The sequence below is a fragment of the Cricetulus griseus genome, chromosome 6, assembly GCF_003668045.3.
Source record: "Cricetulus griseus strain 17A/GY chromosome 6, alternate assembly CriGri-PICRH-1.0, whole genome shotgun sequence".
Taxonomy (NCBI): Eukaryota; Metazoa; Chordata; class Mammalia; order Rodentia; family Cricetidae; genus Cricetulus; species Cricetulus griseus.
This window is the reverse complement of record NC_048599.1, coordinates 72,512,979-72,535,794: the sequence shown is the minus strand read 5'-3', so window position 1 is coordinate 72,535,794 and position 22,816 is coordinate 72,512,979. Positions and strand designations below refer to the sequence as shown.

The 22,816-nt window shown below is 42.2% G+C and overlaps 1 protein-coding gene across 4 annotated transcripts in view; it reads left to right on the top strand.

Annotated features, from left to right (window-relative positions):
* Wt1 (WT1 transcription factor) overlaps positions 1-22,816 on the top strand; it is a 44,843-nt gene that overhangs the window by 7,159 nt on the left and 14,868 nt on the right. For 2 of the 4 annotated variants that reach the window (XM_035446882.1, XM_027422328.2), the window contains exon 4: positions 8,965-9,042. The exons of 1 other annotated variant lie outside the window; for it this stretch is intronic. In XM_035446882.1, the coding sequence (XP_035302773.1) occupies positions 8,965-9,042 (78 nt within the window). Of the gene's footprint in view, positions 1-8,964; positions 9,043-10,030; positions 10,082-22,816 lie in introns of all 4 variants that reach the window. One more of the 4 variants, XM_027422327.2, reaches the window with a different exon arrangement.

Genomic DNA, 22,816 nt, shown 5'->3' with positions numbered 1-22,816 from the left:
ATCCTTCCTCTCACCCTTAACCGTCTAGTGGTCTTTTTGTTTTTTGTTTTTTGTTTTTGTTTTTGGCTGTGGCAGTGTTCTGTGGACTTGGTTTGTAGTAGCCCTGTGTGCGTTCTGGGGTGAGACCCTTTGCTCGAGAAGGTGAGCTGGGAGACATCCCTTCTTACTTCCGGAGAAGGAAAGTCAGCCTTTTTTTTTTTTTTTTTTTTTTTTCCTCACCGAAGCTCTGTTCCCTCCCCCTTCTCTGGTCTCTAGTTCCACTCTCCACCCTTTCTCCCCCAAATTTATTCTTCAACTTTGGGTGAACTTGGCCGGCATCCCGCGTCTCAGATAGGGTTGCTTAGTAACTGTGATGCACACACACCGGTCCGCTGGAAGGTGGCTGTGCGCCGGTCTGGGCTGCACAAGATTGGGTGCACATTACCTCACCGCCCCCCCCCCACCCCGTACTGCGGGGATCCTGACACCGACTGCCCCAAACCCATCCCCATCCTCCCGCCCCTCGGCTCTGGGAGGCTGACGTCAAGGGAAGGAGGTAGTGAGGTAATGAAGGAAGGAAAAGCTTCTGTCTTGGGAGATTGGGTGGGGGAATGGCCGCGCCTGGGGACCTCCAGTCCCTCAGGTGGAGGAGGGGCACGTCCTTGCTCTAGACTCTGAAGCCTGCAGTGCAGCAGTGCATCCTCGGGTCCAGGTGCTTTCATGAAATTGACTCTGGGCTGGTCTGACTCTCCCATTCGGGTGTCGAGGCACCCTGCCTGGGCTCGCTCTTCTATTTTTGCCTTCTGGCTCAGACTTTGGAAACCTTTCTATTTGGGGTGAAAAACCCATCATATCTAACCGGATCTTGGATTTGCATCCCTTTTCTTATGGCAGGAGGCAGAAAAATGTATGCCCAAGGTGCATCCTTTTCTGCCTCCCTAGCTAGAAAGCAGTCCTGGGCTGGCACTGCAGAGCCAGTCTGACACTGGAGGCCACAATCCCAGTCGGGGCAAATCACCAGTACTCAAGATTTGCATGCACTGCCTGCTGAAAGCCTCTTCCCTTATGGGTACTGGGGGGGGGGGCAACAGTCCACAGACATCCTTCCTGTCCTCTGCTAGAGTGTCATCGCTGTTGTTCCAGTAACTATAAGGGAGGCCCCTGGAACATTTCCCGATGTGAAGACCTTGGTCCTTCAGTCAGGAAAAAGAGCTTGGTGTAGGTGTAGGAGTGAACTTTGTTGAGATGGGGCCTGAACCTTCTTGGGGGCTGGGGACTGGCAAGATGTAGCTCTTTCTCTCTGTCTCTCTGTCTCTCTCTCTCTCTGTTACTACAGACACATCCTTCATTCCTCTTTCTGCTAAACCTCGGCCTATACTGAGGGGCTCCAGGCAGCATGTCCGTCAGAAAATGATTGCAATCTATGATTTAGTATCGTTTTTCCAAACGAAGTTTGGATTTTTGTTATGGATTTTTGACTGTGGTGGATTTTGACTTGGGGATGAATCTGTGGTTACTATCAAGAAGGGAAAAGTCATTCCAACTGTTACAGTTTTTGTCACTGGGGCCTCTTGCACACCAAGCATCTACTCTACCACTGAACTATAGTACCCTATATACAAAACATATTTTCTAGCCCAGCTTCTGACTGGCCATTGTTGAAAGTAATTTTGTCAGATTCACCTTGCATAAATATTTGCTTGTCCCTTCATTCTTTCTAAGACCGTCTATGATATTTTTATCTCATTTTTACACTGATCTCATAAAAACAGCACTTTCTCCCACTACAGAAATTTCCTAAGTAGAAACAGCAAAGACAGTTTCGATCCTTGTAGGAAAAGAGCTTGGTCCCTTGAAGTATCCATGAGAGTCTTTAGAGCTTCTCTTACCTTAAATTCACAGCGTTGATAAGCCCTTCCCAAAGTCACATAGCTTTCCCACAGGAACGATGAGTAGGCAAGTATACTGAAGTTGCATACTTCTTTCTGTTTTGGAAAAACATTTGTAGGGTGTTTAAAACTTGTGTGAACGCAGTGTTTAAGTAGCACAGAAAATAGGAGCAAACTTTAATTGCTAAATGGCTTAGCTTCTGAATTTTAGATGGTTAGTGGTGTGGCTACTTACTGGCCCTTGGCTTGGAACCTTTTCCCTTCTAAAGTTGGGAACAACTGGGAAAGTAAGGCTTGCTTCTTTCTATTTTGTCTGCCTTGCTGCATTTGGTACCCTGAAACAGACTACTCAGCCCCCTCTTCTGTCCCTATGTAAATCTCCCCTCCCAGGCTTGGGATCTAGTTTCCTTCTCTTGTTTGAGATAGAGAAAATGGTACACCCATGACATTAAATAAGCTGAGTACTAATGTGAGTCTGCTTTGAAGAAAGTCTCAAAATTTCATCTCTTTGTCTCTTGCACCATTCTCTTCTCTTTCCATTAGTATGCCCAGCTCACCCATTAATCTTACTACCTGGGAAGTAGATGCTATAATTTCCATTTTACTCATGAGGATGTAAGTTTAGAGACTTGAGGCATCTTGATGAAGATCACACAGTAAGTGAGAGTTCAAAGTACATTTGTACTCTGAAAGTGAGTGATGATTCTGGACCATTTGCTTGGATTATGCCCCTTTCTCTGCCAGGATCTTTAATTGATAAGCAGTAAGTGCAAATGCTTGCATAGACCTTCAAGTATATGGCCCCTTTACTGTAAAGTGTCAGGTGCCATTGTAAAGTACCTCATGGGTACCGCTTTCATCCACACCACTGGTTTTTGAGATGGACACTGGGTTATCACCTCCATTTTACAAAGGAAGAAATTGAGACCCTGAGAGGTGATTCTCCCCCAGCCCCAGTGAGACATGGTAAGAAATATAATTTGGACTTAAATTCAAATAGTGAGGATACAATCCATTCTTCTACTTTGTATCCTGCGAAGTGCCACTCTCTGAAGATGGCATGTGTCATCATTCTTGTTGGAGGGAGCACTTTATTTCCCATAGTGGTGGAAGTTCATTTTACTCAGAGCTACCATAGACTGTTATGGGCAGTGTTTCCCCTTGGGTACTGTCAAAAGCAGCATTCTCCAGACTCCTTCAGCTTCATCTTTACCATGGGCATGTAGCACTGGGATGAAACTCAGTGCAGTAGATGCCTCCTCCAGACTTCTAGCGTATAAATCTGTCTTCTCATCTGGGCTGCCCTAGGAAGACTGCTTCCGGGCCTCTACTGGTTTGTGCTTGCCCAGAAGCAAGGTCTCAGCAAAGAGAGGACTACATCATCTCCCAGAGTGAGGAAAAAATGTTTTCAAGCTTCAATGTTTGGCTCTTCTGCTTGCTAAGTGCCCCCCCCTCCCCAGAGCTGCCACTCCCTACTGGGCATGGGGTGAGCCTAGTCTCACAGCTACTTTGAAAAGTGCTGGGTATTGTGTTTGAAACATATTTCTATTTGTTCTGATGTTTTTCATATTCTAGGTTTTTTTTATCCACCCTTCTGCTTTTCAGAAGCTTTACATTAGCTTTACATGTCTTTTTTTTTTAAATTGCATGTATGTGTTTTCTGTAGATGGTGTTTTGTCTTCATGTAGATCTCTGTACCATGTATATTCAGTGACCAATAGGGAATGTTAGATTCCTGGGGACTAGAATTACAGGTGGTTGTGAACCTCCATGTGGCTGCTGGGACTTGAACTCTCTGGTCTTCTGGAAGAGAGGCTAGAGTTTCTAACTGCTGAGCCAGCCCATAGCTTTACTTGGATTTCGTTATTCATGCTATTGACTAAAATGAGAAGATTTACTTTGTCCTATGTTTGCTGTTTAGCAGGTAGCACTACTCCAATCCTAAAAAGCTTATGCTTCAAATATTTTAATGAATGTTGATGATTCAGGTATCGATGTGGTCAGTAGAGCCCATGACCTGTTAATTTCACAGACAATCAACCACCTTAGCAGCCATAGAGTTTCTGTGGAATTGTGGAAACTGTTTGGGATATCCATGACTTGCCACATGGACATGGCTTCAATTAAGTCATAAATCAGGTGACAGTTGTACTCAAAATAAAATTATCATTAATTTTGCCTGTCTTCACTTGTGAAACCTTGTACATCGTACAGTATATTTTTATATTTGTTTCCCACAGAAGCTAAAATGGAAAGTCCGAAGTGGTTTCCAGGGTGGTGGGCCATATTATCAAAGCCATAGGCTTGAATTGAACCCGTCTCCAAGGAGGGGGAAAAATCTAGTTCCAAATATTCCTGTAACTTGTGTGCTGACCAAGTGTTTATTATTAGAAATTGAATCCCTAGTGGGTTTTCCCTTGGTTAGCCGGTGAGCTTGAGAGCAAATACAATACCAAGAGAGCGACTATGAAATAATTATTCACTGTAGCCTGCTGGGCAGAAAGTTCAGAGCAGTCAGCCTCCATGGCGCCGAAGTGGAGGGAGAATCAGTCCAGGAAAAAAGTCTCTGTGGAAGTCTGCATGTCGTCTCTTCAAATGCACCTTGCTTAAGGGAAGCAGCAATGCCACAAAGACCTCTCCCTTGGTACAGGGCTGGTCCATTATTCAGAAGCCCTTATCTCAAAGTCTTACCATCGATGGAATCTGTATTTTTCAAAAATTCTTTGTCTTTTAATCCTTGGGGAAGCTTTACCTGTGCTGAGATTCTCTTTTCCCAGCCACAGACAGTGGCCCAGGAATCTGTGATCTCAAACAGGCTGGTTAGAGGATTCTGAGAGGACCCACTCTTCCTTCTGTTGAATATAGTAAACACACTTAAAGATGGAAACGTGCTTGAGTCCACTGCATTTGAAGAGTGGAGGAGTTCTGGTCTAGATAATAGCGGAGGTTTCTTTTTTTTCCCCCCTTCCTTTCTTTTGTGTAGAGGTCAAGAACACAGTAATTCTGCAATCCAGGCCAAAACAAACTATACGATCTACTACTGATTTCCTTTTAAGTTCCCCCTTTTGCTAGGACTGACTTCCTTTTATTTTACTCCAACTCGCATTAATCCCAGCTATAGACGTTCTTTCTTTTCTCCCTTGCCTCTGACTTCAAACATTTTTTTTTTACATAGGAAACAAGTGACTTAAAAAAAACCTACTTAAAAAATATAAAGGATATCATGACATTGGGAATATATTTTGGCAGCCTGTAGCTTCAGGATCCACTTCCAACCAGGCAGAGCTTAATGGTTGGAGCTGAAATGTCTACGTGACCACTGGGGCTGCCTTGAGCCAAACCACATGCTTATCTGATTCCTTCTGGGGGTGAGGTGGTGGACACCGACCATGGCCATTTAATAAGTAAATGCTCCGTTTGCCAGAGGTCAGCATTCCCTGAGTGATTCTGCCTCTTTCCCCAAGCTTCCATGATGAGAGCTGGGTGTTGACCGATTGCCCAAAGAGATCACAATCTGACTATGGTGTGAGCCAGTATTTTTAGCTCAAGTTGACATTCTGCCCTCTGCAGCAGCAGTTACTGTCATTGCTTCCACTGGCCTTGGAGGGAAAGCTGTGCCATACAGCCAGCACACTGAGCCACTGTGGAGCCTTCCTTATCCAGCAGAAGGCAGGGTATGGTTAAGGAAACCTACTAATAGCTTGGAGATCTTCTGCAATTCCTTCTCCCCTGTTCCATGCCCTCACCCTCCCTCTTCTGAAGCTTTATAGCTGAGATATCAGAATAACTGGAGCACAAAGTGTCAGGAGATTGGTCACCAGGCAGGGTGGATGCACTATCCTTAGTGGGTAGAAGAGGACACAACATCCCTGCATCCCTGTATCCCTGCAGCTTCCAGGAGTTGCTGGTCCTGATGTTCCTTTGGATGAACACCTTCTCTGGTCTTTCACCTTAGATTCTTCCCTGTACTGTTATATACATGGTACTGTAGGTTCAGATGTTGAATCATGCCCATGAGCATCTTAAGGAGCAGGGAAGAGGGCCATCACACATCGTAGCAGCAGGTACCCCTTGGAGTGCCAGTCCTTGTCTGGAAAAGGGGAATGATAATTTCATGAAGTTGTTGGGAGTGATGCCGAGAATGTGCAAATGTGCCAGATAAAATTTGGCAGTTAGGAAACTGTATATTCCCCATACCATCTTCAGAGAGTCAGTGTGAGCATCAATCTCTTCGAGCCTTACAATATCCCTATAAAATGAGACTAAAATTAATTTTCTCATTTGACACATGTGAAATCTGAGGTTCAGAGAGCTGAATGGAAATTTCCTCAGATTTTCTCATAGAATCAAAACATAATCCCATTGATTCCTAAGGGTCTCTATATAGAAAGATTACAAGGAGAAAAATATCTTTTAAAAATTAGTAGTATTATTTAAAATTTTATTATTATTTATTTTTATGATTATTTATTATTGTGAGAGTATGATTATTGTGTAAGTGACAGTGACTTAGGCTCAGATGCCAAATGCTTCCAAAGGAACATACCAAGTGCCACTCATAAATACTACTGTCTAGTAGAAACATATTTGAAATGTGCTAGCAACCACATTAAAATAAGAAAATAAGAAGCTTGTTGCATAAATTTGTATTTGACCCAGTATAACCCAAACTTTATCTCAATGAGGCTCTATTTCTGATGTTCAATGGCCACACATGGCTAGTGGTTGCCATATTGGACTATGCAATGCAGAGTTTTTTTGTTATTTACTATCCTATAGGAAGACACACATGTATATGCCCTGTATTTGAGAAAATTCTTACTGCAGATCAAAGAAATACATTTAAAGGTATTTATCTTTGAGATCATTTTGTATTGAGGCAATTAGGAATCATAGGACTGTGTATCAGTCTTAGAAAAATCTCTAAATATAAATTTAGAAATTTGGGATTCATTCATTCACCCTTATGCATCAACTTCTGCCACTCACCTTATTTCCCAGCTTTCTTGCAAATGACCATAGCCAGGCATGATAGCTCATACCTTTAATCCCAGCACTCAGGAGGCAGAGGCAGGTGGATCTCTGAGTTTGAGACCAGCCTGGTCTACAAAGTGAGTTCCAGAACAACAGGGACTGTTACATAGAGAACCATGTCCCAAACAAGACAAAACAATACAAAACAACAACAACAATAATAATAATAATAATAATAATAATAATAATAATAATATGATAATATTCTGAGTCTTATGTAAGGATTAAGTCATTCCAGAGAGACCCCACATCCCAATGGGGCCGAGGAAAATTGTCAACTGCAGCGGAGTGATTTTAGTTGGTGAACAATTTTTTAAAAATCAGTGACAAAAATATAGAGCTACCTGGGGAATACAATGCCCCTTGGCTGAGATTAATGGCAAGATTAATAAATGGATTGCTTGATGAAAAGGCACAGGAGAACAAAAACCAGCAGAGGGATCGTGGAGGAGGCCACTTATTAATGAACTGTCAGCCCAAAGAAAGTTCAAGAAATTCTGCTGTGGTAAATGCAGCAGGCTGGCACTTCTAATAAAAGTTGGGGTCTTTCAGGAATTAATTACATCAGCCTTAGAGAAAGAATTCTTGGAATTGCAAAATGCAGTGGCACCGACCAGCACGGGCTGCCTCTGCAAACGAGGAAGCTCCAGAAGAAACTAATCTTTTTTTTTTTTTTTTTTTTTCTTCTTCCCATGGATATGTAGGATATTGTGGTAGCATAATAGCCAGTCAGACACAGGGATGAGTGATGGGGTCCAGATATACACTGACTAATGAAGCTACACATACTTGAAGTTTGAAGTCACTCTACTTTTCATATGCAAAACTCTCCTCCTGGAAGCTAACTTCCTCCTCAGCTGGTGCACTGGCCTTAAGGAGTTCTAAATAATTTGCAGAGACATTATAGGAGTCACATGGGTGAGAGCTAGCGAGCACACAGCAGTCTCCAGTGACTCAGAGTAGTGTGATTTCTGTCACCTCTTCACAAGTTCTCAGTTCAGTTGACCCAGAAAACCCTTTCTGAATTAAAAACTCCCATTGCCTCTGCTGGATGAAGCAACGCAAAGGGACACCGGGGCAAGACAGAAGGTTGTCTGGGATTTGTGATCTGGTATCACACATTAGGTACTGAATGCTTATCTCTGTTCATTCTGCAGTGAAGGTAGGGTGAAATTCTTCTTCTCTAATACGTTTAGACTGAAGGTTTCCAGGCAGACCATTAATCTCTTGGGCCTCGGATTTCATAATTAACCCTTTCGGTTCTACCCTAAACGTCTTCCTGATAGAGCTTGGTCATTATAGCGTTCATTGATTTATGTGTTAGTAATGAGATACACAATGGAAAGAGAGCAGCTCTTGGTTGGTTTACATGGAGGTGTATTTTCCCTTTGAGCCTTAATGTAAATCATAGGCTGTTTAAAAATTTTTTTTTTTCTTAAAACTTCTCTTGACTTTCACTAGGTTTATAAAATACATACAGAATAATTGCTTAGCCGTGTGCTGAGAGTATTGCCTTTTGCTCATCACATCCCTGGGTATTAGCCCATTCATCACCCATCACCCTGACCTTTCGGACCCTCATAATCCACATGATACTTATCCTTTTGATTAAACAAACGTAATGGCCTTTTCACGAATAATTAATCCGCTGTCACTTTACTCTCAGCTTCAGGCTTTTAACTTTAATGTTGAGCTATCCAGCATGTGTTACCTTTCAAAGCTTTACCCCCCCCCCCCCCCCCCCAAAAAAAAAAGCCTTACTCCCTCTAGCCTCTTCCCCTCCAAGGTTTAATATTGCTTTAGAAACTCTGAAGTTCACTCTGCTAAGGCTTTTTTTTTCTTTAAACAACTGAGTTACTCTCATCCTTTCTGCTGTGTGTATGTATATGTGTGTGAGTGCAGAGATCACTGAGAAGAAATGAAAACCATTTTTAGATTCACGTATTCATCGTTTTAGGAAATGTGGAGGCATGCACTATAAGTGAAAACTCCATAGTGTTTAAAGAAATAGTTCTGTCCTTGTGTATGTGGCTGTGTTTCTAACTCTGGATGTTTTCCACAGTGACAATTTATACCAAATGACCTCCCAGCTTGAATGCATGACCTGGAATCAGATGAACCTAGGAGCCACCTTAAAGGGGTAAGGAACTTATAGCTGTTTAAATCATTTTCAGGGTATTTATAGTTTATAAAGGGAGCACAGCCTGGGCCTAGAAAAGGAGGTGTAGCTTGCAGTGGCACCCAGAGGCTTTCCTTCCTCTCTCAGTGGGAGGGGTGTATTCAATATTAAATTTTAAAAAATGGAAATGGGATGTTTTTGTCTGGAGCAAGGAAGGGAACAAGGAATATTGGGAACCCTTAGTGTGCCATTTCTTTGTTGAATGTTTTAGAATTCTTCAAAGACGTTGTGGCCATGAGACTTCATTGAATGTTTATGTTTTGCTGGCGCTATCACTGATGTTAACCACTGCATTATCTTATCAAGAAATGCTTTGCATGTACAAAGTCTACGAACTGTACTGGTGTGGTGTTTGTTTGAACAATCTGAAGTTAGATGTGTCCACTCCTGGCTGTACTGATAGACAGGCTTTGCTCACACAAGATGTACAAGCACTGGGGGCGGGGGGGGGGAGGGGTATGGCTACACGTGTATAGAGCTTCTCATTGAACCTAAAACAGAAGCAAGGAAGGCAGTGGGGCTGGTTTTAAACAGTCAAAAAGCTCACGTGTAGTTTCTAACAAGTCTGAGGAGATGACAGTGGCATGTGCCTGAGAAGTCAGGTGCTCTTCTAGCCTACTACGCCTTGGCTTCCTAACAGGCTTCTGGATTCCAGGCACTATTACCTGAGTTACAAATGAATCAATAAATCCTAGAGAGTCAAATCACTTCCTAAGGTCCCATACGGTTAGCAGGAGAGCAGATTCCAAACCCACATCTGATTCCGAGGTTCAGAGTCTGTCTAGCCTTTCTGGGGTGCCTTTGGCCCCACCAGTGGTACTTGGAACATATTTCAGCACTCTTGACAAGACTGTTGGCGTCAAAGTTTCTCACTGGATTCTGGGAGCCAGGGGTTTGCCAGAACCATGCATCTTCCATTCCCCATTCCCTACCTCTTCTTCTCTTCTAGAATGGCTGCTGGGAGTTCCAGCTCAGTGAAATGGACTGAAGGGCAGAGCAAGTGAGTGGACAATGGCTTTGTTGATTGACATGCGGGGCAATGCAGGAGTTAGGCCTAACATGGGGGAATCAGGGTAGCAGCTGGGAATAGGGAAGGATCTGTCCCCGCCTCAGCACTCTCCTGGTTCATTGTAGACTTATCACAGACTGCATGGCGTTGGTGATATTTTTCTCATCGACATCCGTGCAAAACAATAAAAAAAAAAAAAATCCATGCAGCAGGAACCCTGCTCATTTCCTTATTTCACAGAGCACTCTATTTGTGACATCAAATGTGCTCCTGTAGGTCGGTCAGGTCTTTCTTTCAGCCTTAGTATGTTTAACCTTTCGTTTCTCCATCGCTTTACATTTTCCAGGGAGAACTGACTTTTTACCCTGATTCTATGGGCAGGTTTTGCAAAGACATTTGTCCCACTCATTCTATTCTTAAACTTGTGTAATTCCCCAGCCCTATAGTGCACAATCTGGAACATTTCTGGAACTATTTCTTTTGATTTTGTTTTCTTTGCTTAAACATCAGGACAGGTCTTCATCTTCCTTTCTTCCTCGTGGGTTTGGCCCCTCTTGTTGGATTTCCTTCAGCCAGAGGAGTCACTTTTTTTGTCTTCTGAAACCTTTCCCTGTCCTTCAACTCCTCCAAGTTTGTAGTCCCTCTCTGTGGATCTGAAAAAACAGAACAAAAGTCTCTGTAGTTTTGAAATGTTTCTCTCCCCATTTCCATTAATCTCTCTTTTGGGGGGCTCCACCCTTCAGCATTCAGAATTTAGTGATTTCTGGCCAGATGAAATGTCAGAGTGTGATTGTAAAGTAAGCAGTATATTTCAAAGATAAAATATTCTTGTCAGGCAGTGGTGGTGCACACCTTTAATCTCAGCACTCAGGAGACAGAGGCAGGTAGATCTGTGAGTTTGAGGCCGGCCTGGTCTATAGAGCAATTTCCAGGACAGTCAGAGATACACTGAGAAACTGTGTCTCCAAAAATAAAAAGTGAAATGAAACAAAACAAAAATTCTTAATGCCAGAATACAGGTTGGGGAAACTTGGCATAAATTTGATTCTGAGTCTTTCAACAATTGAGACAATTTTGGTATCTTTTTATTTAGTCACAGTGTAGCCCTGGCTAGCCTGGAAACTCACTATGTAGACCAGGCTGGCTGGGAATTTGTAGAGATCTACCTGCTTTGGCTTCCAAGTATCTCAACCATCCTGGCCTAGTTTGGCTATCTTCACGGTCTTATCTGTGTAAAATGTACTATTTGGCAGGGTTTGGAAGCTTGTATCATCACAATGTGTTTGTATGAAAAAAATGACAAAAGTTTTCATTAATTCATTACTTTTATATTGGAAACAGAGTTCTGACATAAAAATGGGTTTCTTGAATACTGAATTTATTCAGAGAACTGTGTGAAAATAATTGATTTTTCCTTAATGATGAGAAATACAATTGAACTCATAATTTCAAGAAAAAAGTCACTATTCACATCTCACTCATAAAATGTCAGTTTTTAATTAAAATCCCAGGAGGATTCAAACTGAACTCTACTTCAGCCTGTTATTGTTTTCTACCCTGGAAGAAATTACTTTTACTTATTTATTTAAGATTTATTTTATTGGTCTGACGTTAAAGGTAGAACACACTGTTTATCCCCATTCTCAGGAGTCAGAGACAGGGGGATCCCTGTGAGTTTGAGGCCAGCCTGGTCTGCAAAGTGAACTCCAGGACAGCCAGGGCTATGTAGATAGATTCTGTCTCACACACCTCCGCCAAAAGATTTTATTGAATGGGTGTTTTGCCTTCATGTATGTCTGGGCACACCATGCTTGCTGTGCCCACTCGGGCCAGAAGATGGCATTAGATCTCCTGGAACTGGTGTTAGAGATTTAATGAGCTGCCACATGGGTGGTGGGAATTGAACCTGGGTCCTCTGTAAGATCAAGTAGTACTCTTAACTGCTGAGCCATCTTTGAGGCTCCTCTTTGCCTATTTTTTAATTCCCTCATGTCCCTTGGGTGCCTTGTTCTATCATTCTCCACATTATTCCTTGTGATTGGTTCTCTCACTGACTGGGAAAGGTTACCTTTTTTGATTAGGCTGGGTAGCCAGTAAGCTCTCAGAATCTGCCTGTCTCTGGCCCCCCAGTGCTGGGGTTATAGGCACATGCCTGAGTTTTTGTGTTGAGTACTGGGTATTTGAACTTGGGTCTTCATGTTTGCAGAGTAAATACTCTTACCTACTGTGTCATCTCCTGAGGCAAGAAATTCCTTTTTTAAAATGCATTCCTAGGACAAGACATTGCTGGGGAGTCCTTGCTGAGCATAAGAGCTCCATTTTGAAAACTCTATTTCCGACGTCTTGTTCTGTCTACTTTGTGTTTGTTTGAAAACATTTTCTTTGTGTATCCTTAACGGCTGCTGACTTCCTAAGGCTGCTGACAAACCTCAGCTACCCTGCTGGCCTCTGTTTTGTCTCTTCTGAAGAAAATAGCCTGCAAAATGGAGAAACACATCAACCTTGACTGTGGTCCAAGTTATTAGAACAAGGAGGAAGTTACTCTCTGGGGACTGGGTAGGGGGAGTGGGAAATCCAACACAATAGAAACTCAAAAGGAGTGCTGAGCAAAATCAATGTCCCTGTGCTAGTCCAAGAAGTTCACAGACTGTTGGGAACACACAGTGTTTGACCTGTGGATGTTGGAAAGGAAAAACCCAGAAGTCTCCCAAGGAGTGATGTATGGGGAAACGAAGCTGTGTATTTTGGTGGGGCCAAGGCTGTCAAAGCTGGAGAAAATCCCCACTAGACATGGTCTCATCCCTGAGAACCTCTGCCAAAAGAGATAGCCGAGGCTCTGGCTGGGAACCCCAGCACCGCACCTTCCCTCAGCGCCTGCGCATATACTACCTGCCCCAGAGATTTACTTCTTGAAAACAGATAACCTGCTCTCAAGTAGCTCCTGGCTCCTCAGATGTCAAAGCAAAGGGGGGGAGTCATGATTCCAGGAACACTAGCAGCTCCATGAACAGAACATTCTCGAGCTTGCTCTTTCACCCCCTGCCCAGAAGCTGTTCATTTCCCCTTCTAAATAGCTCCGTTTATGCTGCAGTAGCATTCCCTCTCTCCCTTTTGTATTGCTGGGACAGAATGCTGATCTCACGCATGCTAAGCAAGTTCGCTGCCACCGAGTTGCACAGCTCAAACCCCACTTCTTTATTTTTGCCTGGCTTTGGACCTGGCTGAGGTCTGATAGGTCTACTACCTGAAGAATGAGTTCCGGGAGTCCCAGTCTGGAGACAGAGACCCAGGATTCGGTGTAGTATCCTCATCCCTCTGGCCATAGAAGGGCAGGAGAACCTAGTCTGCTTTCTTGTTTTTACCCGTTAGTGCATTTGATTTTTAAATTCTTTAGGTAGTTGTGAAAACCAGAACATTCAGAAAATGCATAATATGGGAAGGCAACAACCCCCACCCACAATCCAGTAGCCCAGAGGACTATTTTTGATATTGTGTTGAACACTCCTTTATATTTTCTATGTATGCATTTGCCCCTGCGCCATTCTCCTTCTTAAGAAATGGTTGACTCCAGCTACCATATGCATTTACCAGAGTCCAGTAAATGCATATTGACAAGTCATCACAAAACTGGGGTTTAAAACCCCATGAGGGTATTGATTACTGGAAAATACTCCCTTTCAATTATCTCTAATTTAAAAAAAATTGGGGGGGGGCATTGTAGACTTCTTGCCTACAGTGTTTCTAAGTGTTCAGTTTTGAGGTGAGAATTATGTTCATCTCATAAACGTGAGGGGAAAATGACAGGTTTATTTTAATCAAGGTAAGAAAGGAAAGTAGTGCCAAGGGACCAAGTTGGAAATGAGGATCATGACAGTTTCCTGAAGATGAAGTGAGGCTAATGAATATTCTGATGGGTGGGGCAGGGAGAATGAACTACATATTATAGGAAGAGAGGGTTCACCAGATGGAAGGATACGTCATGACCCAAGACATATTTCAGATCTGGTTCCTCCTGGCCTTTCTGAGAACCCCCTCCCACTACCCACCATTTATCCTTCTCACTGTCATTTGCTGAAGACAAAATAATAATCTCCAGCTAGGAAGATAAAATACTGATTTAGAATGCACACTATTAAAAAAGTTGTCCAAGTAGTCTCAGAAATGAGGGGCTCATGCATCTTTTAGTAGGTGTTTTTCTACTGAAAACAAACACATTTATTTGCCTTAGCTTTCTTCCCGATTCCTCACTTTTGAAACAAAGCCACACATTGGAGTGCTCTATAAAGCAAAGATGCTTTATTTATCTAAAACAAAATCAGTTTCCCCCTTGATTAGGAAATAGCACATTTCTCATTAAAAAAATTCATATGGTAGTAAAACATTACAATCACATGTCATCTTACCACCTAGATGATTTTTAAAAAACAACAATTTGTTGTGTGTGTATCTGCAGTAGAAAATGCTGGAATCATCTCTCTATTTACAGCAGTTATCCCTGGATGGGTTGGAGATAGCCGGGGAAAGCCTGACAAATGGGTTTAAGAGATTCTGGAGGGCTGTGGTGTAGTTTACTTGCCTAGCATGGCCAAGGGCTGAGGGGAGGAGATAACACTTTGGAGACAGCCCATAAAGACAACTTCTTCAGGCAGGTCTACACAAAGGGGAGCAAAGACACAAGGACAAGGGTTCTTGTTGACTGGGGAAGCATGTCAGGAGAGGGTGGTTTTATTTCTTTCCTTTTTAAAAAACTGTTTTAACTTGTAGGTAAAAGTAAGCATGGTCTATTTGTTTGCTGATTGGAATGATCAAAAAGATCAAATGGATGCTGGAAGGGGATGGTGGAGCAATGTAGGTAAGGATTAGACTCCTGAGGCACTGCAGAGCAGCTGTCTGTAGGGAGAAGCTGGGCTAGTTTATCTAGGAATGGAATTGCTTTGCAAGTGTTCTTTGTTTACACAAAGACTTTTCCTTTTTATATGTACTGTAGATATTTTCTCTTAGGTATTTTGACTCTTGTCAATGGCTATTTTCCTCCTGTTAAAAGATTTTTATTGTTATAGTACAAATCATAATCCCTTTGAGAGTATGATTCACATGAATTATTACATCGGGTGTCCTTTGTTTCTTTGCCTTGAGGTTTTTGTTTATTTGTTTTTCTGTCCTGGAGATGGAACCCAGGACTTCCTGCATGCCAGGTGAGCATGTTATTTCCAGGACACCCTCCAGCCCATTCATTGTGCTATACAAGGTCATTTTGAAGGGTGGGTCAGAACAGATTTTGCAAAAAATTTTCATGCCCCACACTTCTGTTGCAACTGGAAATGCAAAAGTTTATTTTCCAGAACCATGTGCTGATCCAGAACCTGAGTTTTGAGGACCATTTGGTTCTTTTCTGGAAGTTTTCATATATTTGGAATAGCTTTTCTTGGACACAAGAGTGGCATGCGCAAGCTGGATGTTTTCCTCTGGGAACCAAGGTGAAGATTCCTCTTCACCTTTCCTATCACATCGGGTGTCCTTTGTTTCTTTGCCTTGAGGTTTTTGTTTATTTGTTTTTCTGTCCTAGAGATGGAACCCAGGACTTTCTGCATGCCAGATGAGGGATTCACCTATTATTTAGGTTTAGGCTACTGCTATTCAGGAGGAGCCAGTAGAAGAAACATCTGGTCATGGAGCCGATCCATTGGGAATACAGAATAACCTAGCAAGATAGATGAAGTATAGATTCTAATAAATTGCCAGCGACATATAAGGGAAGTCCAAATATTTCTTGTGTGGTCTGATGATGTGGTCTGTGAGACTATGGGTTCCTGTGTTTGTGTAGGAAGGAAAGTTCCATCCAAAATGTTCTGCTAAGCATCCAGAGCCAGTAGAAACTGGACAGTAGAGTATCTATTAGCTCTTTTCTGAGTGTGAAATATGATGAGATCAGCTGGGAGAAGCTTGAGTGCCATTACATATGCTGAGGATTTTGATGGTTCATAAGGGCTGATTTATACAGGGGGAGACTGGTTAATAACCACCGAGTCTGTGCCCTTTATTAAATAGTGGGTAAGGACTAGGCTGCATGGCAAATGGAGACAATGAACCATGTCTATAAAGAAATTTTCAAAAGGGGAATATAGTCACAATTTAGCAATCACAGAATGGATTGCATAAACAAGCATCATCTAAATGGCAAAAAATATAAAGAATCTGTATTCCAATTACCTTTAGGTGACTATTAGATCATGCCCGTTTACATAGGTAGAATCCCAGGTGTGATTGATGTGAGTCAAAAAGGGAATTCAGTAAGGTATTATGTTGTATTTTAAATGTTGATTTATTATTATTTTTTAAGTGTGTGTACATGTATATGTACCTTTGGAGTCCAGAAGAGGGCGTTAGATTTCCCACAGCTGGAGTTATAGGCAGTTATGAGCTGCCTTACATGGATGCAAGGAACTGAGCTCTGTTCTCTTAACCACTGAGCCATTTCTCCACGTCCAGTTTTATTTAAAAGCTTTATTTTGATTCAGGGTTTTGGGGCCATTTAGAACAGTATTCTGTTGTCACCTATCTCTCTCCCAGTCTGTATTTGTTTCCTTCCCATAGCTTCTCAAGGAGAATGACTTCTATTGGTGCCATAGCAAAAAAGACTCAGGAAAGGGTCTTGGTTTGGCATGGATTGGTCATGTGCCTGGGCTTGCAGTAGTATGGTTGGTGAGGTCTTGGCCATGTATTCTCTCTCTGAGACTGAGAAGGTGGTTAGAAGAGGGGGCTCTTGGAATGGAACAGAAGACTTGGTTATGCAAGGGCACGGGGATGTCTGTGGGCAGCAAAACAAGAGCTGTTCAATGAAGTTTTAAGAGCCAGGGTTAGGAATGGCAGAGTGTGTGCTTGTTCTCCAGAAGCCAAGCTGGGTGCCATGGATGTTTAAGCCAGAATGGGGTAGGAGTGAAGGATGGTTGGCAAAGTAGTCTTTCTAAGTCTCATAGGAAAAGGTTTAATAAAAAGTACCCTAGGCCAGCCATGGTGGTGCATGCCCTTAATTCCAACACCTGGGAGACAGAAGCAGGTAGATCTCTGAGTTCAAGGTCACCTTAGTTTACAGAGCAAATTCCAGGTCAGTCAGGGCTACACAGAAAAATCCTGTGGGTGTGTGTGTGCCCAACTCTACCTAAAGAGGCACAGGCAACAGAGGAATGCTGAGAGCAAGAGAAGTCTTCCCCAAAAAGGAGTATATCAATCGTTTATCCAAAATGGTCATCCCTGGAAACATAAATACAAGTAATATGACACAGACTGAGCAGAGCGTGTTTATGTTTTTTGGAATATATATGCATATACTTAAACATATATGTATGCAACAAAGATTAATGAAAAAAGGGGTTATGGATTTGAAGAACAAGGAGGGCCTATGGGAGGGCTTGGAGGGAGGAAAGGGCAGGGGGAAAATCAGTAATTATATTATAATTTAAACAAACACTGAAAAATGTTAAATGATGGACTAGAGGTAGCTCACCAGCTAAGAGTGCTTGCTGCTCTTGCAGAGGCCTTGGCTTTGGTTTCAGCACCCATATGGTGGCTCACAGGCATCTGTGTGTCCGGTTTCATGGGATCTAACTCCCTCTTCTGAACTGGGTACACATGTGGTACATATTCACACATGTAGGTGAAAAATTCCAATAAATCAACCTAATTTTTAAAAAGTATTAAATATGCCTGATGCCCTCTTCTGTCACTCAGGCATACATGCAAATAGAGCGCTCATATGCATAACACACACACACACACATAAATAAATCTTTCAAAAAAGTCTTTTAAAAAGTATTAAATGGTCTGGCAGGATGACTCAGTAGGTAAAGGTGCTTGACTGCCAACTTGAAGAACCCAGGTTTGATCCCCAGGACTCAAATGGTGGAAAGAGAGAACCGGCTTCCATCAGTTTTCCTCTGACCTCTGACTTGTCACTCCCACGTGCATGTGTACACATAAACAAACAAGCAAACAAATTGATTAGTACATTATCTTCTTTCCAGAGAAGCAAAAAAAAAAAAAAAAAACCAAAAAAACCAAAAACTTTCCTTAATCTCTAAATTGGAATGAATCAACACTTTCCAAGTGAAAACAATATCCAATCCTCTCCTAAGGCTATTTTTTCTCTTTTTTATTTTTGTTTATTTTTATTTTTTATTATTGCAATTAGAAAGAAAATTATTTTACATGTCAATCCCAAGTCCCTCTCCCTCCCCTCCTCTCCTGCCCCCCCAACTAACACCCTACCTATCTCATATCCTTTCTGCTCCCCAGGGAGAGTGAGGCCTTCCATAGGGGGAATCTTCAAAGTCTGCCCTAAGGCTATTTTTAAGGAAATTCTGTGTTTGTGACTTATCAGATGATAGGTGTGTGTGTGTGTGTGTGTGTGTGTGTGTGTGTGTGTGTAAATTCAGTTGGACTAGCTTGGTTGTTTTATTCTACGTTTTTCTGTAAAAGCAGGCTCATCTCTCTAGCCTCTCCTTTATATGCAAAGCACAGAACAATCCTTTTTTTTTTTAAAAAAAAGAATTTTCTACATGTGTACTATATTTACATATTTTCCCCTCCCTTTCCTCCATCCAAATTCACCCATGCCCTCCCACACACTTTTTCAAATTCATGACCTCTTATTCTTTAATTTTTCTTACACATACATATATACATGCAAACTACTGACTTCACTTCGTGTTGCTCATATGTGCATATTTTTATGTGTATGTATTTACAACTGATTGCTTGGGATCCAATCATTTATCAGTTTTTTATAGATGTATCGATTTGGGTTGGGGTGTACCACAGAGATATGAGTGTGACTAGATGCCTTTGCTCCTAACACCTGTGTTGAAATTGTGGATTCTCCTTACCATGCCCTCAGGTGACCACAGTCAGACAGAATGAAGTAGTACTCACCTTGATGTAGAAACTTCTGGGATAGGTTGTCACTCTCACTGAATTTTGGATAATCAGGTAGCTCCTCATTTCTCCAGTAAGATCTTGTCTGCATTCATGAATGTGGGTTTTGAAATTCCTCTGGCTACAACGAAGCTGGCTTTTCATTTGGTGTTGCTCTAACCTTAAACCTTCAGTGGTGATTCCCAAGACTTTCCAGGGTTGGTTCCTGGGTCCTTTGGCCTGAAGTGTTCTAGGACTGTCTGTAGTTCATCCTGCTCCGTGGTGAACATTCCTTAAGAGGCTTGTGTTGTTTTATTTTGACTGTCCTCTCTTGAAGCCTTTGTCCCTATTGATGTGGGAGATAGCAGGTCAGGTGCTCTTGAAGCCTTTGTCCCTATTGATGTCCCAAGGCCAGGTGCTTGGTGGCTGTTTGGTCAATTTCTGCCACCATCAGACTTGCAACTCCAGTTCTTGAAGTCCTGTATTTCTATAATCAGCTAATGAGATCTAGAGGCTTGGCTAGCTGGGGCTCCTTTATCTTCAGGCAAGGATAATTTGCTAAGTGATGCAGAACTCAGACTCAGGTCTGTGCTTAACCTTCAAGAAGTCCAGTTTCTTAATGTAGCTCCGTTACTCTTTTTTTTTTTTTTCCTGAGAAATTACATCTCATGGTTAAGCCCTGGGTGTTGAAGATGGAGAGTGCAGAGAGCCTTCTGGGTAAATTCCATGTTTGATACATAAGAGCTACAGGTTGTCTGCATGCCTCCCTGATGAGCTCTGTTGAGGTGAGAAGGCAAAGGTGATGATGGCGTGTAAGTGTAGAGTCTTGCACACCTGGTCAATAACTAGAGGTGGGGGAGAAAACTCACAGGCCAAAATACTTTCTTTTTGAATATTCATATTAAATGCTAATTGCCTTCAAAAAGCTCTTTTTTCTTTTTGCTTGCTCTATTTTTTTTTAAAAGTTCTTCTGTTGATAAGGGATTTCAGGGAATCTCTGGTTTTCTTCGTCTGTAAAACCTCAATTCCTTTTTATTAATCTTCCTGTGCCTGTAGAATATCAGAATTAATCATTTCTAAAGAAGCCTCTCTTCAAATGTTGTTTTTCCCCTGAGCCAGACCTCCGTGTACACATTTTTAGAAAGAAGAGGGTTTATAATTTGTGTTCTGTGAAGGACACTTGCCTCTTTCTGCAAGCTTTCTAAGTAAGTGAGCTGATACAGTCCAAAGCTGTGTAGAAAAGCAGATTGTCTCAGTGCCTGTGAAAGCCGCTTTAGGAAATGAAGGCACGAGGCCTGTGGTCTGCTGGTAACTGCTTCTGTGTGGTTAGATGGAAAGAAAAAAGGTTGTTTTTGGTAAGAATTATGCAGTTTGGACTGCTCAGTCACCTGTAAGTAGAACATTTCCATCAATTAACATTGCACTCTCTCTCTCTCTCTCTCTCTCTCTCTCTCTCTCTCTCTCTCTGTGTGTGTGTGTGTGTGTGTGTTTGTGTGTGTGTGTGTGTGTGTGTGTGTGTGTGTATGTGTTTATGTGTATGTATGTAGGTCAGAATCCAACATCATGCATCTTTCTCAATTACTATCTAATTACCTTTTGAGGCAGACTTTTTCACTGAATCTGGAGCTCTCTGATTCAACTAGGCTGGCTGGCCAGTGAGTCCCAGGGATCCTCCAGACTCTGCCTCCCTAAGGGTTGGGTTTACAGGTACACTCTGGCATGCTGGCTTTACATTTTTATTTTTATTTTTTTTTGCATTGGTACTAGAGATTTAAACTCATATCTCCATGCTTCTGCAGCAAACATTTTACTGAGTGATCTACCTCTCTACCCCCCTTGGCCTTATTTTTATACCCAGCTAAATACAGGCTCACAGTAGAAGCTGCAGTGTGCTCAACTCAACTTGTCATATCCATTCCCTTTGTTCTGCCTACACTGTAAAACATCAGCATGCCTGATTTGATTCAGACCATGGAGGAAAGAGCTGGAAGTCATTCAAGTGTCATGATGATAGAAGATGGAGTTGTACCACAAAATTGTTCTTCTAGTTGTAAAGGGAGCAGAGATACACTGGGCTGGACTCAGGCCTCAGTTCTGCCATTTGCCCCTCCTTTGACTTTGGACATATAACTCAACTTCTCCTTAAACCTCAGAATATTTTGTAATGAAATGACAATGGTAACTATGAAAGCAGCAGTGAACATTTATTTAATGTGTGTCCTGTTCCAAGTGTTGCACAATGCTTCCATGACCTAGTTTGGGTTTCCAGCAGTCATATAGGGCTGGTGCTGTTATTTTCACTTTACAAGGACCAGGGGCTAGGGAGACTAAGTCGTTGGACTAAGGTGATGAATGCATCTTTAATGGTTTCTAGGGTTGTACTCAAGATCAAAAATACAAATTTTATCAGTCTCCATCAACAGGCGCATATGAAACATGGAGGAAATATTTTTTATGGGTGTGGGTCAGTAAGTAGTGACAAACACAGGCCTCCTGAATATTGTTGGGATATAGTTACTCAGTGATATTTAACTTTTGCTCCCTGCATAGTTCACTTCTTTAATTTTCAAATGAAAATGAAAAATAGATTATTAGCTTCATCCTGCAAATGATGAATCTTAGATGCAGAAACAATAAGATGACTCACTAGCCACAAGGGGAAAAACATGTTATGAGTGGGCCTGGGACTTAGGGTTTAGGATTCAAGAATGGTGTGTTCTCAGAGGAATCTGGAGATGTAGAATCCAGATCAATTTAGCTTTTTCAACTGGATCTGCAAGAAATGAAACACACTAGTTCCCTTGGTGTGATAGACTAAATATCTAGAGATACCCAGATCTTAATTTCTGAAGCTGTGAATGTCAACTTATGTGGCAACAGGCATAGTGATACAGCTAAGGTATTGAGGTGGCAATGGTGAGGTGATCCTGGCTTATCTGGATGGGTTCAGTTGTCTACATGCAAGCATAAGTGTCCTTACAAGAAGGAGGCAGTGGGAAACTTGACCACAGAAGAATAGTAGGAGGCAGAGAGAGGCGACAGTGTGCAAAAAGGGGACCAAGACATATGAGCAGGTACCAGAAAAGACAAAGGAAGAAACTGTCCTCTCAGAGTCATTGGAAGAAAGAAGCCCACCCAGGACCTTGGGGCTTAGGTTGATTTTCAACTTTCTTTTTTTCTGAGACAGGGTTTCCACTCTCTTATCACAGGCTGGCTTCATATTTACTTTGTAGCAGTTTGGCCTGGAAGTTGCAACAATCCTCCAGCTGCACCCTTCCAAAGGATGGGATTCTGTTGCCCAGGACTGTGAGAGGATTAGATTTGCTTTGATTTAAGCCACTCCAATTTGTGTGACTTTATTGCAGCAGACATGAGAAACTAAAGTCCTTGAACTGGTAGTATGGTAGGAATGGTTTCCTGCCTTAAATTTCAGTGTTTAAACCTACTGTTTAATGAGCTAGTAAAGCTAAGAAGCTAAATGTTGACGCCTACTTCTGAAAACTAGATTCTGCTATAACAGCAATGGTCATTGCTGCTATGTAAGTACAGCATCCTTGGGGGCTGGAGAGAGAGCTTGCTAGTTAAGAACATTTATTGTTCTCACAGAGGACTCCAGTTTGATTCTCAGCACCCACATATTGCTCACAGACATCTGCAACTCCAGTTCCATGGGATCTGCTCCATGGTCTTCTTACCTTCATGGGCACCAGTCATGCATATAGTGCATAGTGCATACACACACACACACACACACACACACACACACACACACACACACACACACACACACACTCATACACACACACACACACACAC